We start from the raw sequence: 14,033 nt of genomic DNA on the forward strand, positions 1-14,033 counted from the left end.
TTCTTTCAGTTAGCAGCTTCTCTCTGAATTTCATCCAGTTTAGTAGTCTGGTAATTCACCAGAATATAACTGAAAATTTTCTCTAAAGGAAGATTTAGACATATGTTGTCTTAAGGGTATAGTTGCCTTAAAGCTAATAATTGTTTGCTGGAATGTTTCTGTGACGGTGCAAGAACTCTTCTGGTGGTCTGAGCTGAAGGGTGAAGCTTAGCCCTCAAGTCTCCTGCAACAACATTGGACTACCTGTGAATTCCCCAGGTGGAGGAATTAATTAGTCCATGAGTAATTAATTTGGAGAGAAGCTGCTAATAGAAAGAAAATGATCAGGTAAGAAATTTCTCAATTCAACATCTCTAAAACTATCATAAGATTCTAATGCATACTTTTGAGAGCCTGCATGAAGTAGGGGAACATGAATGGTGTGGGGTTTGAGAACTCCTCAGTTCTAATATTAGTTTTGTCACTGATTCACTTTGTGACCTTTAATCTGTGTGTCTGTTTCTCCATATCTAAAATGGAATAATAGTATCACCTATCTTACAGGGTTGCTGTGATGGTTAAAGTATTTATGGTGCTTTAAAACTGTAAAAGCACTATATATATGATACATTTAATTGTAGAAAATCAAATTGAGTTTTAGATGGCCTTTAGTCCTTATGTATGTAGTTGAGTGGTTTGTGCCAGCACTACTTACTCTCCTGAGGAATTCTAAACTTAAGACCAAATGAAGTACGTCCCATTGTCTTCTCCAGTATGTATCCAAGTATAGAACTTGGCTCTGAGATTCCATAACATATGACAGTTAAGCTATTTAAAATATATATAAAGACATTATTCTTGTCATTCTAGCTTGCTCTTCGAAATGAGGATGCAGAAAATGAAAACAGCAAGTTAAGAAGAGAGGTTAGCACAAAAGTGTTTCACACAATACCTATCGAATTAATGGACTGACTTAATTTATTTCATATATGTTTCTCTTTAATTTTTGACGCAACAGTCTAATTTTATTTTGGCACATTTATCAAGTACTGGAACTAGGGAAACGTTAAGTTCTAGATTTTAAGGTTTTAAGACTCTCCTTTAAAAGAAGTACATGTTTGGTGAAACTTGGCTCTTCGAGGGTAGGAATTGCACCTGTCTTTGAATTTGCATAGCCCAAATTCATAACATAACATAACCCATATGTTATAACCCATAACACAGTGGGGCCATTATTTTGACTGAGCCTCTGAGGTCTACTGTAATAAAAATATGAAATAATAAAAACCTTTTTTTTAGAGTCATAATATAAAATAATTTAAATTTAAATATACTGCATTACTTTAGATGTGTTACGAATTATACTTGATAGGACACGCACACAACTGCTGCGAATTATACCTGGTAGGACACGCACACAAATGCTACGGATTACACCTGGTAGGTCACGCACAGTTCGAATCTAGGCTGAGGCACATAAACAAAGTCCACAACTGCAGAGTTCCCCAAAAATACTAAGTTTATTACGCTCGAGCGTGGTGCCCCCCTGCTAGCCAGGAGGGGACCCCGAATACAGATTATACAAAGGTTATATACTTTTTAGCAAAGCATGTTGCCCTTGTGCATTGGAAACCTTAGCCAATAAACAAACCCTTTTTTTATTTACCACCTATTTCTGCTTGGTGCATTACTTGTGCTAAACCAGTATATTAATTACATAGCATGGTCTTAAAGCCATGCATTAGTAACTTTTATTATCAGGATGGGAGGCCTCACATCAAAGGCCAGGAGATAGGGAGTTAGGGACCGACAAAAAACCAGATACTGGGAGTCAAGGCGGGCTGGAGACGAGGAGGAGGATTTTCACAGGAATGCAGAAGACAGACTCCTCCTGGTGCATGATGTGCTTGCTTTTCGATAATGGTGGCCCCAAACCAAAATGGAGTCACATGTGCTAACTTTTCCTTAACAGATGCCAAAATGAAGTAAAATAATGGTTAGGCTGATCTCTCAGGGTGGATTATTTAGTGATACTCATAGGGTATTTTAGGCAACTGGACACTTTTCTTTTCTTGTTTGTGGGAACTTTTGCAGTTTTTCCCTTCTCTTTTTCTAACATTCATCCATCAGTTAGGTCCTCTTTCAGGCCACAGCTACCAAGATGCACTTCTTCCACCAATGCCATTGCTGCACTGCTCCTTTCTCATGTCATTGGTTGTAGTGTTCTATATTCCTGTTGACTGGCTGTGTGAAATGTCACTTGGCTGCCTTTTAGAGCAAGTTTTAAAGGACATTCAAAAGAATCTTACAAACCTTTTTAGTTTCTGATATTTTTTCTATCTGCTGAGAAATTTCCAGATCGTGAACTTTCAGTGAGTTTGAGACTTTGAAAACTAATTTTTCCCTACCTTGTCAAAACTGATGAGTTTCACCTGTTTAAGTTTAGAAGCTATGTGCTTGGTAGTCTTTTAATTTCTAATATATATTTCCATTATTCTTTGTTAATGTATATAAAGATTTGCATTTTTAAAAATTTTGTCTTTTTGCTTGTCTTATTTTTTTTAAATGTATTATTTCTAATTCTGTGTTGCTTTTCATCTCCTTTCTTCTTACTTTGTTCTGTCCTTTTTAATTTGGAGAAAAAACGAATAAAGAAAAAGGTGAGGATCTAAGGTATTCAAAAGCATACTGTAGGAATTTGAATGAGCTTTTACTGTCCTAAATGCGTGTGGTAGCTTTCTAGAAAAATAGGATTTTCAACCTCTAATTTTTACTAATTCTTTATTTTGGGGCTTCTTTGTATGCAGAATGAACAACTTCGCCAGGATGTAATTGACTACCAGAGACAAATAGATTCACAAAAGGAAATGCATATGTCACGTAGAGGAGATGAGTCTGATTACAGATCTCAATTATCCAAAAAGAACTTTGAGCTTGTCCAATATCTGGATGAAATTCAGGTAGTGTTTATGGATGCTTAATCAATTTAGTACAATGATAATGATATCATTTTATTGTCATTTGGCATAACCTTTCAGTGCCTAACAGACTGGGCTGGATTTCAAGTGGTCATCTAAAGTGTATCCCATTACTAATCCCCTAAACCTTCCAGACCCTACATTTAGTACAACAGTTATATAGTGATACAAGATTTGAAGTACCAAACCATATATTTTTAAAAGTAACTTTTTCTTTAACTTTGTAGAGTTTGACTGAAACTAATGAGAAATTAGAAGCTCAAAACCAGGAAATGAGGAAGAACTTGGAAGAATCAGTGCAGGAAATGGAGAAGATGACTGATGAGTATAACAAAATGAAACTTATTGTGCAGCAGTCTGATATTGTTATGGACCAATTAAGAAAGGAAAATGAACAGTATAAGTTTCAGGTAATAAATGGCTTGTCCATTATTGAAGGGTATGTAATTTTCTGGACAATGCTGCACAGTGGCGATTTGCCTTAAACCTAAGACACGATTTTTTTAATGTTTTAAAAATGCAGCTTTCTTTCTAGCAGAGAAAAAATGTTCAGCTTATTTTATTCAACTCCAAATAAGAAAAAATGCTACTTTCTTTAACAAAACAAAACAAAAAAATGGTTCTTGACTAGAGAGCCTACTTGAAACCCAGCACAAATGTTGAGAACTTGATTATAAATCATAGAAAAAAAGCTTCATATAAAATGTTAACATTCCTCTAAGTGTATTACAAGTTTGCATCACTGCTATAGCATTAATGTAATAAGTGTATTTACAGGGTGTGTGTGTGTGTGTATAATATAATATAATATGTAAATTTTTATGGAATTAATCAATGTCAATTTACAGACCCAGGAACTAACAGACCAACTTAAAGCAAAAAATGAAGAAGATGATCCCCTCATAGCAGCTGTAAATGCAAAAGTTGAAGAATGGAAGGTACTTTATAGTAGTTTCTGATTGCATGTTACGTTTAGGAATTATTGTAAGTGTCTCTCCTTATTATGTTGCTTATGTTCCTTGCAGAGAATCTTGGCTTCTAAAGATGATGAAATCATAGAATATCAGCAGATGTTGTTTAACTTGAGAGAGAAACTGAAAATGGCTCAACTTGATGCAGACAAAAACAACGTTATGGCACTCCAGCAGGTACAGTCTATGCAAACGTGCATGTGTCATAACCTCTGTTTTAAACAACTGCCTGTACAGTCCATGTGTCAAACACTATGTCATTGGGCAGTTGAGTATCTGTTTCAGATCTATGCAAAGCTTTACCTCCTTTCAAGTGTCCCTCATTTTAGTCCCAACATTATTCATGTTCCACACAAATTTGGTGTCCTTTCACTTTTGCTGTAGAAAATTATTGACATTAGAAATAAGGAATTGTAAAACCATATGCAACTGTGTCAGTCTCTTACCTTTCAGCTGAAATATGGCTGGTTTGATTTCTGCCAAAGACTGAACTTTTGTTTCTGCAAAGTTTTTATCAAATCAGTTCAGCTGTTGTTTTTGAGACTTTCCTGTTATACAGTCTTTCTGTGACTTCTTTTGAACTGTTCTCCTTCCACTCAGCATAGAGAAATACATTATACTCTGTATGCAGTTTCCGAAGCTGCACATGCATGCACAGAATCTGTGGAATAGTGGCATACTTTTAAGAGCTTACATTGCACATATAGAACTAGATGGTACAAAGTACATTTTTATTTTTTAAACCTCTAACTTTGAGAAATCCCAACCAAATTTTCACTAAACCTCTGAAAGACACATGCAACCAGGAACAGACGAATTGCCCTACAGGCCAGTGGTCTGTCTAGTCCAGAATCCTGTCTCTGTCAGTAGCCAGGACCAGATGCTTATGAGGAATTTGCAAGAAAGACCCCAATCTTGCCAACATGCACATGCTTAACTTTGGTTGGTCCACTGAAGTTGATATATATCTCAAAACAGCTTAATAAATATGTATTTAAAGGGTATTGCTTTAAGAACTATTTTTACAAGCTAGTATTAATTGTATATTTTACTTTTCACTATTTTTCTTTTATTTTTACTGCTTTGCGTTTATATACCCAACTACTAGATAATATCTGAATTTTATGTTGTAAGTATTACTGTTTCTTTCTTTCAGATTTTTTTTTGTATTAATTGTTCTACATCTCTTCATTTTCTTTCTGTTCAAAGTAGTAAGTTACTCTGTGTTAGTAGTTTATTAAATGTTAATTACTTTTCTAACATAATTGCATTTTTGTAGGGAGTGGAAGAACGAGACAGTCAGATCAGGTTGCTCACTGAGCAAGTTGAACAATATACAAAAGAAATGGAAAAAAATGCATTGATTATTGAGGATTTGAAAAATGAACTCCAAAAAGATAAAGGTAAGTTGAAATTTTTATTTAAAGATATATGTTGTCAACTTGTAATGAGCATTTTTTAAAACTTTACATTGTTTTCGGTATTTTTAAAGATTATGAATGAAATTTATTCTCTTACTGATTCACTATTTCCATTTTACAAACATTGGGGACTGGCTTTCAGTGTGTGGGTGTGATCAGATTAATTGTTTATAGTTATTGAAGTATCTAGTATTAACGTCTGTTTTATAAATACTTGTCATATTTCTTCAAGTTCTATAGACTTATGTAAGTTTTACTCAGAAATATACAGTTACATTTTCTCTTGCATAGTTATATATACAAACAGTAATAGATTGCCTATATACCAATTTTAAAAGTAGATCATTTCACTGTGACTCTGTGAAAAATTACCTTTAAAAAGAGTAAGTAAAATTCAAATACAAACTGGAGTAAGAGAACATTTATTAGACCTCCAGAAGCAAAGAAATGAAGCTGGGCTCTGATTCTGCATAGATTTAGGCCTTATTTATCTTCATAGGGAAGTTATAAGGGTATAAGGCAGGGGTGGCCAGCCTGAGAAGGAGCCAGAACTTACCAATGTACATTGCCAAAGAGCCACAGTAATATATCAGCAGCCCCCCATCAGCTCTTCCCCCTGCTCCCAGCACCTCCCACCTACCGGCAGCCCCACTGATCAGTGCCTACGCCTCCCTCCTCACACCTTCCGATCAGTTGTTTTGTGGCATGCAGGAGGTTCTGGGCCGGGGCGGGGGAAAGGGGAGGAGCAAGGGCACGGCAGGCTCAGGGTATGGGCCGGGAAGGGGTGGAGTGGGGGCAGGGCCTGTGGCAGAGCCAGGGGTTGAGCGGTGAGCACCCCCTGGCACATTGGAAAGTTGGTACCTGTAGCTCCAGCGCCGGAGTCGGTGCCTGTACAAGGAGCCGCCTATTAACTTCTGAAGAGCCCACCCCTGGTATAAGGTGTGAATTTAAACTGCTATAACTTTACTGGTGTAATATCCCTTGTGGACAGTTATTCTGGTATAAAATGCCTCTTTCTGGTTTAATTTGTGTCTCTTTGGAATCAGTTTAAGAAGAGCTGGGGAAAAAAAAATATTTTTCTGGAATAAGAGTTTTTATGTAGAGGAGTTATACCAGTATAAATGTAACAGTTTAACTACATTAGTATAATTATACCACTATAACTAGATACATTTCCCATGTAGTCAAGCCCTTACATGTATGCTTATCTTAATTTACTGTGAGCACTTCCTTCAGCTTCAATGGAAGTAATCCGAATGCATAAGATTAAACATATACATAAGTCTTTGCAGGATCAGGGCCTTAGTATATCAAGTCTTGATCCTGTAAAGTCTTACACACTTGAAATGTGTGTTGTGCCATTGAACTCAAATGGAATGCTATTTTCCATTATATGAACTAACTTCACATAAGTTGCCGTAACGGTTGCTTGTAAAAATAAAAAGGCCATAATATAAACTAGTGTAAAACTATTTATTTCAGAATGAAGTTAAAAGATTTGTGAAAACCAAAACTCAAATACAAAACAATAATTTACTTGAGGCAACTTTTCTAGATTTCAATCCAAGCAAAGTGAAAGCACTCAGGTTTCAGAGTAACAGCCGTGTTAGTCTGTATTCGCAAAAAGAAAAGGAGTACTTGTGGCACCTTAGAGACTAACCAATTTATTTGAGCATGAGCTTTTGTGAGCTACAGCTCACTTCATAGGATCACGAAAGCTCATGCTCAGATAAATTGGTTAGTCTCTAAGGTGCCACAAGTACTGCTTTTCTTTTTGTGAAAGCATTCAGTTACCTCATATCAGAAATAGCTTAATGTTCTTAATCATTCAAAATATAACAGCAAAATTTTGCTTTTCTTTCCAGGTTTCTCATCTCTTGCTCAGCAGAATCATATTAGAGAAATACAGGAAAAATTACAACTGCTAGAACATAGAACTAAAGAGGCTGAGAGAGTGGCAGAATTAGCAGAGTCTGATGCTAGGGAAAAGGACAAAGAACTCATTGAGGCTCTGAAGCAAACGAGAGTCTATGAAACGGTACACAGTTTGTTTGATAAAATGGAAAGAGCAGTTTTTGACTATATCTTCAACAGATTGTTTTTTTTTGTTTGTTTGTTTGTTTGCAGTTTTTTCATTTACTATGTCCTAGCTGAAAAATAAACCAAAAACAAATGTCAAATGAACAACTTCCCATGTTGTTTTTTCTCTCATTCTTATGCATTCCTTGATCTTGTTGTAAATGGTAGATGAGTGAATTGAGTCTTAAGTTAGCCATATTTGGCAAGGTAAATGAAGCATCTATTTGAGCATCCGGAATAGTTGTCTTGAGACAACATAAGTTGGATAGCCAAGATGACGAACTTCTGAAGGGTCAACACTTAAGCTAGTAACAGAACTCCATCTTGCAGATGGTGGGAAAACCATTTCTGAGAATCACTGGCAGCACCAAGTAAAAAAAAATTTGTCGGAGAAGTAAGATGAATGAAAAGATGCCATTTTTAGATAATCACTTTCCTGATCCTAACTGTGCTTTAAATTTTTACATTCGTAAAATACTCTGCAAATTTGGGCCCTGATTCTTTGCAGAGTTCTGTGTGTGTGGTGCTCATGGCAGGATCAGGGACTTAGCGTGTGCATGTTACACATGTACATCTCAGGGTAAAGAAAAAGATGCAGTTCCTTTCCATTGCATGAATTATGTTGTTTGTTAAATAGTAAATGTCGCATTGCCGGATGATATCTGATTATCAGTGATAAGCTTTACGTTTTTGGGGTTTTTTTAGAGCTATACTTGTGAAAGGGTGATCACGTGACAATTCTGTTTGACAATGCAATGGAAGGTTTTTGTTTACCATATTTTCAAAATAAAAAAAACAGAACCTTTTTATGGCAACATTTTTTAGGGTTGCAGAATATTCATGCAAAAGTACGTTTTAAAAATGTGCGCTAGACTCAGACTCAGCAGAGAGGCATGTGTATTTCTCAAAGGTAGAGGATTTTTTAAAATAACTCAGTGTTCTGATTCAGTTTATTATGAAACATTGAACAAGTATGGTTAACATTTACTTTGAGCAAAAAACACCTTTGTGTTCGTACTCATTCAACTTTTCACTGCAAAAGCTGTTTGGAATAGCAATATGTCTTAAGCAAACTTTTTTAATTATTAAAGAACCCCGTATATTTTGATTGATAAAATAAAAAAATAGGACACTTCAGAGTTCTAAAAGAAGATCTCTGGACCCAGGGACGTTATGTAAAATCTGTATGTATTGTCTTTGACAAAGGTATGCTGGAATTCAGTAAAACTGCATGCATTGTCATGGTGACACTACTTACAAACACTTATAGTCATATGCAAATTTTGATCAAAAATTAAAAAAGGAAAGAGACGTAAAGTATTGTAAATTAAGACATCCATTCTGATTACAAAGTGCTATTTTCCATGATCAGAAAAATGATTATACTTGCTCTTCAATGGACTTTCGATCAGGCCTTTCAAGGGGGTGGATTACTTCAACTGATAGAACCTATAATGTTCTTTCAAAAGAATCCCTCCACTTACTCATAACCTTCTTACCTGTCATGAGTCTTTCATTTTAGTATAATGTTTGGACAATTGACGAAGTTCTTTTAAATTCACTTTTGGGACTATTTCAGGGAATATATGGTTTGGAAGATGCTGTTGCTGAAATAAAGGATTTAAAAAAGCAGATTAAAATAAGAGATCGTGAGACTGAAGGATTGATTAAGGAAATGAACAAACTTGAACTTAAAATCAGTGATTTTCTTGATGAAAATGAAGACCTCAGGGAACGCTTAGGTATGTCATTTATGAAATTTTACAAAGATTTCACTGTGTCATAAAGTTCAAATAACATTCTATTAATGCAAATATCTTATCTTATTGTAATTCAGGGTGTGTAAATTATTTTATTTTTCTTACTAAAAATGAAGTGATTAATTTATTTCTTTATTTATTAGGAAGAAATGATTAGCTGTAGGATTGTTCATGAACAAATGTGGTCAGTAAGCTGCTCTTGACTGAGCTACATTTCTCTCCTCCCTCCTACTCCAGAAGAACAAGAGGAAGTAGTGTTTGCAACCTTCATTTTTATTTCTATGATGCTATCTAACTTTTCCTGATTCCAGAACGTCTCATGCAGCATAGTACATTCTAACACTATGATATATGTGAAGAAAATATTATAGTGTTGTCTGTCATAATATTGATGGAAAAATGCAGAAAGAAAAAAACATGAGTTAGTCTGTGTAGGCTTTTATAGCAAAAGATAAATTACTACCTGAAGTTAAGTATATTACTTTTAGTTATGGGTAAGTCAACTAATATTGTCCTTTTTCCAGATTATATTAGCCATGGAAGAGTTGTTATATATGAAGAAAATAAGTGTCCTTATTGGTTTTCTGTATAATTATTGGTAATCCTACTTGAATATTAAAGTATTCTTATTTAAATGGGTTATGTGTTAATGCTTTGTAAAGTTAGAATTATTTTATCTAACTAATGAATAATTACACAGCATGGATTGTGTTTCAGGTCTTGATCCAAAGACAATGATAGATTTAACTGAATATAAAAACAGCAAGGCACTAAAACAGCAGCAGTACAGAGCTGAAAACCAGATCCTTTTAAAAGAGGCAAGTGATAAATTATGTTTAGGCATATTTTGTAAAATGAAACTGAACAGAAATAAATATTAATATTTGATTAATGTGCAGATTGAAAGACTGGAAGAAGAAAGAGTTGCCCTGAAACAACAGATTCGTAAACTGGCTCAGGAGAAAGGAAAAAGAGCGGCAATGTTAGGTAGGACAGAATCACGGCAGTTTATTTAGATTTTGTCAGTTTTCAGACCAGCCACTGAAAGTGGTTCTGTGTAGCTATATTTGGGATAACTTGACAATGTGCCGCATTTGCTAATGTATCTAAATGTTATGAAACTGAGTATAGATAGTGGCCCAGATCTTCAGCTGCACCAGAGTTCTAGTTGGTGTATCTGAAGGAAAGGGATGGATTGGCTTTTTATTTCACTAATCATCCAGCCTCTTGCGTGTTCTAACTTGTGCTGGCTTGTAATGGCTTCTGAAGAGTTATCAGAGTGCAGAACGCTCCAGCCGCACCCTCCCTCTCTCCTCAGGCAAATGTTTGTAACAGAGACATTGCAAAGAGCTGGCTATGCCAATTCTACACCAGCCAGAAATATATCCACCGCAGGGGAATCATCAGCTGCCTACCAGGAGCAACTTTATGACTCCTTTGCATCACAGAACAAGACCAGAAATCTAGCCCATTGTTTGGAACATTTCATTTTGTTGTCAGGAGATAGATAAATTCATTCATAATAATTTGTTGTTATTCATACATGTATTGGTAATTAGGATTGGATGCAGATGACCTGCAGCTGATTGATAGCTTTACTGAGGATCTGAAGATAAAAAAAGGGAAATCAGACTTCATGAGCACAGTTAATGTTGATGAAGTTAAAGCAAAGGTAGGGTCATGATATGGGAATGCGTATTGTATTTTTTTCTGTATGAGTTGGGCCCCAAAATAGGAACTGTTAGTGTCTGAGTATATAGTTTTTAGACTTACACTAAGAATTAATAACTATATGGAACTATCTAAAGAAACAATCCTAAATGAATTGTCTTTAGCTACTGATGTAACAATAATAAGCATTGTTTACTTTTCTATGAATACAGGATAACAATTCATATAACATGGAAATGAAAAACATACTTTCAATTAGACGAGCATCGTTTAATGTGTTAAAATCTGAGAAGGATATATCTGAAAATACCATGGCTTTGGGAAATCTATCAAGAAGAATTTCTAGTGTACTTCATAATCTAAATCGGTCAGAAAAAAGTGGAAATATTTTTGTCCAGTTAGATTCTAGACACCTGGCACAGATGCAGCCAAAAGATGATGGCCATAGTTCAGAAACTTTTACTATAAAAGAACTTTACAGATCATCAGGATTACAATCTACAGAGACACTAGGGACAACAGGCTATGCAACTAATAGACAGCTATCAAAAGGCTTAAAATCAGACCATCCATGTTCATTTTCTGCTGCACAAATAATTCAAAAGGATTCCAAAAGCCAGCAGATACAAGGACAGAATGGCCAAAATTATGGGGAAAAAGCATCTTTTCAGAAACAAACAGCAATATGCTCTGGTTCAGACCAAACATTTTCTGAAGATTTCCAGGGAGGGCTGTCTCTTAGTCAAAAATCTGCCATTTTTTGTCAGTCTATTCTTGGAAAGCCAGTAACACCATACAAATCACAAGCAGTGAAGCTGAAAGATGAACAGAACTATTCTCAGATAAAGTATTCTGATTTCTTAACTGATTTTCATGATGTCAGCAAAGAACAGATAGCCTTTCCAGAATCATTGCAGGCAGAAATTTTGAAAAGTGGACTTGAAGGTGGACCATCAGAATACGTATGTCAGGTAGATCCAGTCGAAAATCTCATAGGGCAATTGAGGAGTGAATTATTTTTTCTTAGATCACAGGTGAGGCTTCTCCACTATACCTGTAAGTTTACCTTTTGTAATTATTAAAGAAAATATATTCAGTAACAGATAACAGACAAAGTACATTTCTTATTTTCTGTGTTTCAACTTGATTAAAGTATATAAGACCGTTCCATTCCAGCACATTTAAGGTTTCGGTAATAAAACATAGAAAGTTCTTTAAATATAAAGCCACCAGAATCACAACTGCTTCTTAGTCAATATGTAGACAGCAAAAGTGTAAAAGAGTTGTTGTTGTTTTTTTTAAATGGAAAACAAGATTAGAGAGCTTTTTAGTTCTGTGGTCAGTTTTGTTTTTTGCAGAAGTTTAACTTTTGAGAAGTTTAACTTCTCCCCCTTCCAATCTTATCTTTCAGACTCCCTCATGACTGTAGTGTTCCCTCCATTCTTATATTTTAGTTTCAGTTAAGCAACAAGCCACAGTAGCATGAGGCATAGGTGCCAACTCTATGGGTGCTCCAGGGTTGGAGCACCCACAGAAAAAAATTAGTGGATGCTTAGCACCCATCGGTAGCCAGCTCCCTGCCTCCTCCCTAGCACCTCCTGTCCACTTGTGGCCTCACCAATCAACTCCATCCCAGCGCCTCCCGCCCTCTGTGATCAGCTGCTCTGTGGTGTGCAGGAGGCGCTGGGAGTGAGGGGGAGGAGTGGGGATAGGGTGTACTCAGGGGAGGGGGCAGAATTGGGGCAAAAGAGGGTGGGGTGGAGGTGTAGCGGGGTTGGGAAGAGGTAAGGTGGAGGGGGAGGTTTGCGGGGGAGCAGGTTTGGGGGGAGGTTAGGGTTGGAGTTGGGATGGGGGGAAGGGCTGAGCACCCCTGGGGCCTGGAGGAAGGGTCTGTGGCATGAGGTGAGTCACCTGTTAATTAGAAAAGGCGGACTTGAGGCACCTTAGAGACTAACAAATTTATTTGAGCATAAGCTTTCGTGAGCTACAGCTCACTTCATCGGATACATTCAGTGGAAAATAGAGTGGGGAGATTTATATACACAGAGAACATAAAACAGTGGGTGTTACCATACACGCTGTAATGAGAGTGATCACTTAAGGTGAGCTATTACGAGCAGGAGAGCAGGGGGGAAGAGAACCTTTTGTAGTGATAATCAAGGTGGGCCATTTCCAGCAGTTGACAAGAATGGCTGAGGAACAGCCGGGGGAGGGGAGAGGAATAAACATGGGGAAATAGTTTTACTTTGTGTAATGATCCATCCACTCCCAGTCTTTATTCAAGCCTAAGTTAATTGTATCCAGTTTGCAAATTAATTCTAATTCAGCAGTCTCTCGTTGGAGTCTGTTTTTGAAGTTTTTTTGTTGAAGAATTGCTACTTAGGTCTGTAATGGAGTGACCAAAGAGATTGAAGGGTTCTCTGACTGGTTACCTACTACAGGACAGGCCCAACAAAGAAAATAACAGAACACCACTAGCCATCACCTTCAGCCCTCAATTAAAACCTCTCCAACGCATCGTCAAGGATCTACAACCTATCCTGAAGGACGACCCATCACTCTTACAGATCTTGGGAGACAGGCCAGTCCTTGCTTACAGACAGCCCCCCAACCTGAAGCAAATACTCACCAGCAACCACACACCACACAACAGAACCACTAACCCAGAAACCTATCCTTGCAACAAAGCCCGTTGCCAACTGTGTCCACATATCTATTCAGGGGACACCATCATAGGGCCTAATCACATCAGCCACACTATCAGAGGCGTTCACCTGCACATCTACCAATGTGATATATGACATCATGTGCCAGCAATGCCCCTCTGCCATGTACATTGGCCAAACTAGACAGTCTCTGCGTAAGAGAATAAATGGACACAAATCAGACGTCAAGAATTATAACATTCAAAAACCAGTCGGAGAACACTTCAATCTCTTTGGTCACTCGATTACAGACCTAAGAGTGGCAATTCTTCAACAAAAAAACTTCAAAAACAGACTCCAACGAGAGACTGCTGAATTGGAATTAATTTGCAAACTGGATACAATTAGGCTTGAATAAAGACTGGGAGTGGATGGATCATTACAGAAAGTAAAACTATTTCCCCATGTTTATTCTCCCCCTCTTCCCCCCACTGTTCCTCAGACGTTCTTGTCAACTGCTGGAAATGGC

At 36.8% G+C, this 14,033-nt stretch overlaps 1 protein-coding gene across 2 annotated transcripts in view; it reads left to right on the forward strand.

The window, feature by feature from the left end:
* CEP290 (centrosomal protein 290) overlaps nucleotides 1–14,033 on the forward strand; it is a 121,891-nt gene that overhangs the window by 33,791 nt on the left and 74,067 nt on the right. For both annotated transcript variants that reach the window (XM_084640647.1, XM_084640648.1), the window contains exons 7-17: nucleotides 850–903; nucleotides 2,787–2,939; nucleotides 3,185–3,367; nucleotides 3,806–3,895; nucleotides 3,983–4,105; nucleotides 5,208–5,331; nucleotides 7,215–7,387; nucleotides 9,008–9,170; nucleotides 9,906–10,006; nucleotides 10,088–10,175; nucleotides 10,748–10,860. In XM_084640647.1, the coding sequence (XP_084496773.1) occupies nucleotides 850–903; nucleotides 2,787–2,939; nucleotides 3,185–3,367; nucleotides 3,806–3,895; nucleotides 3,983–4,105; nucleotides 5,208–5,331; nucleotides 7,215–7,387; nucleotides 9,008–9,170; nucleotides 9,906–10,006; nucleotides 10,088–10,175; nucleotides 10,748–10,860 (1,365 nt within the window). The remainder of the gene's footprint in view (nucleotides 1–849; nucleotides 904–2,786; nucleotides 2,940–3,184; nucleotides 3,368–3,805; nucleotides 3,896–3,982; nucleotides 4,106–5,207; nucleotides 5,332–7,214; nucleotides 7,388–9,007; nucleotides 9,171–9,905; nucleotides 10,007–10,087; nucleotides 10,176–10,747; nucleotides 10,861–14,033) is intronic.

Source organism: Lepidochelys olivacea, assembly GCF_965140295.1.
Source record: "Lepidochelys olivacea isolate rLepOli2 genome assembly, chromosome: 1".
Lineage (NCBI taxonomy): Eukaryota > Metazoa > Chordata > Testudines > Cheloniidae > Lepidochelys > Lepidochelys olivacea.